This window comes from Aphanomyces invadans, assembly GCF_000520115.1.
Source record: "Aphanomyces invadans strain NJM9701 unplaced genomic scaffold supercont1.50, whole genome shotgun sequence".
In the NCBI taxonomy this organism is placed as follows: domain Eukaryota; phylum Oomycota; class Saprolegniomycetes; order Saprolegniales; family Verrucalvaceae; genus Aphanomyces; species Aphanomyces invadans.
The window spans coordinates 179,940-181,528 of record NW_008580195.1 but is presented as its reverse complement, the minus strand read 5'-3'; the positions used below and the strand labels follow the sequence as shown (position 1 = coordinate 181,528).

At 55.4% G+C, this 1,589-nt stretch overlaps 2 protein-coding genes across 2 annotated transcripts; both read left to right on the top strand.

Annotated features, from left to right (window-relative positions):
- Positions 1 to 57: 57 nt before the first annotated feature.
- Positions 58 to 660, top strand: H310_13352 (hypothetical protein; the record flags this gene model as incomplete). Its single annotated transcript, XM_008880823.1, has 2 exons — positions 58 to 362; positions 417 to 660. 2 exons carry the CDS (start codon positions 58 to 60, stop codon positions 658 to 660), a joined length of 549 nt encoding a protein of 182 aa, XP_008879045.1.
- Positions 661 to 1,019: 359 nt separating this feature from the next.
- Positions 1,020 to 1,589, top strand: H310_13351 (hypothetical protein). Its single transcript, XM_008880822.1, has one exon. It carries the CDS (start codon positions 1,245 to 1,247, stop codon positions 1,545 to 1,547), a length of 303 nt encoding a protein of 100 aa, XP_008879044.1. The 5' UTR covers positions 1,020 to 1,244; the 3' UTR covers positions 1,548 to 1,589.

Here is a 1,589-nt window from a genome sequence, read left to right as displayed (position 1 = left end):
AATATTGTTTGGTGCACCCCTCGTCACGTCCGCTGCCACTACCAAGCAGTCTGTAGGATGCTCTCGTCTGATGAGCGCTCCGTGCTGCCCGCCGAGTTGAGCGAGTCACTCAAGGAGTTTGGACCTGACGCTGCGGTGCAGGGTCTGTTGCCCCGCGCCACCGAAAGCTCGAGTCGGCTGGAGGCGGAAAACGATGTGCTCCAGAGGTACTACGACAAGAAGCTTGCGATCGTATGGGCCAGTCACAACAACCCCGACACCACGTTCGACTACATCCACCCGTTTGCTCTCTTGACGCAGGCTGGTTCAGCAATATCCTGGAGGGTGTGTTTCTCGAAGAAAGCCGAAGTGCGTTCAAATCGGTCCCAGAGACCAACTTAAACGTGACCAGCGTCAAGGCGCCGTCGGTGGCCTAGATCAATGGCGTGCGTCAATCCCGTGCGCAACAAGGCCAATGCGATCGTGGTGGGCCTTCTCCACCGTGGGTGCGCGGAGTCGACGCGCTGCATCGTGACAAGAGAGCCCCTCGATCTGCCCGAGCAGCAAGTTACGAGCTGCTCCACCGAGAGTGGCAGCGCGGGGTGCAACGGTGGGTGGCCGTACGCCGCTATGACGTACGTGTCGATGACCGGGATCTGCTTGGAGAGCGACTACCCGTAAACGTTAGCAGCACGCGCCTATGAACATTTCAAATCGAGGATGCTGCGTCGGCCCTCCTTTGTTGACGTCGAGTTGCTGCCCACGAATCCCGACATTTACAAGACTCTCTTGAGGTTTGGCCCTCTGAACTTAATTATCGATATGTGCGCTTGCGTCTTCATCCGTGACAGTACAGACGCGGATGTGGGCGGCTTCTCCCCTATTCCGCTCACTTGTTGTGGAGCTTATTCAACGTTGTATTGCAGACCGCAGTGACGACGGCGTGGTCATTGCATGACTTGGAGTATTGCGTGATCACGTCCGCGTCTGTACTGTCACGGATGCCGACGCGGCATCCTCGATTTGAAATGTTCGTAATACTTGCATAAAAGGTGACTTTTCAAATTGTCGTACTCCATATCTATGATGAATTTGGTATCACATGTCTATATTTGAGGTCGGAGAACGGTGCTTATTGCGGGTTCCCGCTGGATTGTGAGTATCTCGCACGTCCTTGGCGGTGTTGGGGACCTTGAGTGCATTCCACTAAGTGCCTTCTTTCAAGTGCGTGGCAGAACGGTCCAGAGAAACGTAGGTGTGCGGAGATGCCGGACGATTTGGCACGGAGCTTGTTTGCTTTTCGGGGGCAAGACGCTGATAGAAGCATGCTTGCTGAGAGGTGTTGGCGTGTGGAAGTCAGGTACGTGGTAAGACCCAAGCTCCAGGAGATGGTTCCTTCTTGCCTTTCGCAGGCGATGGGAGCACTGCGGTATTTGCTGGGGCTTGAATATGTGCAGAAATGGGGGCGTCATCAAAGCAGGATCGTGTGCATTCGCGGCGCTGCTTGGCGCCGCTTGGGTTGGCGGAAGCAATTGACAGGAGAATGTCGATCGGCGCTGAAGTGGTGACTTGGATTTGACGGAAGGTGGGAGTGGGTGACTGCTGTTTGG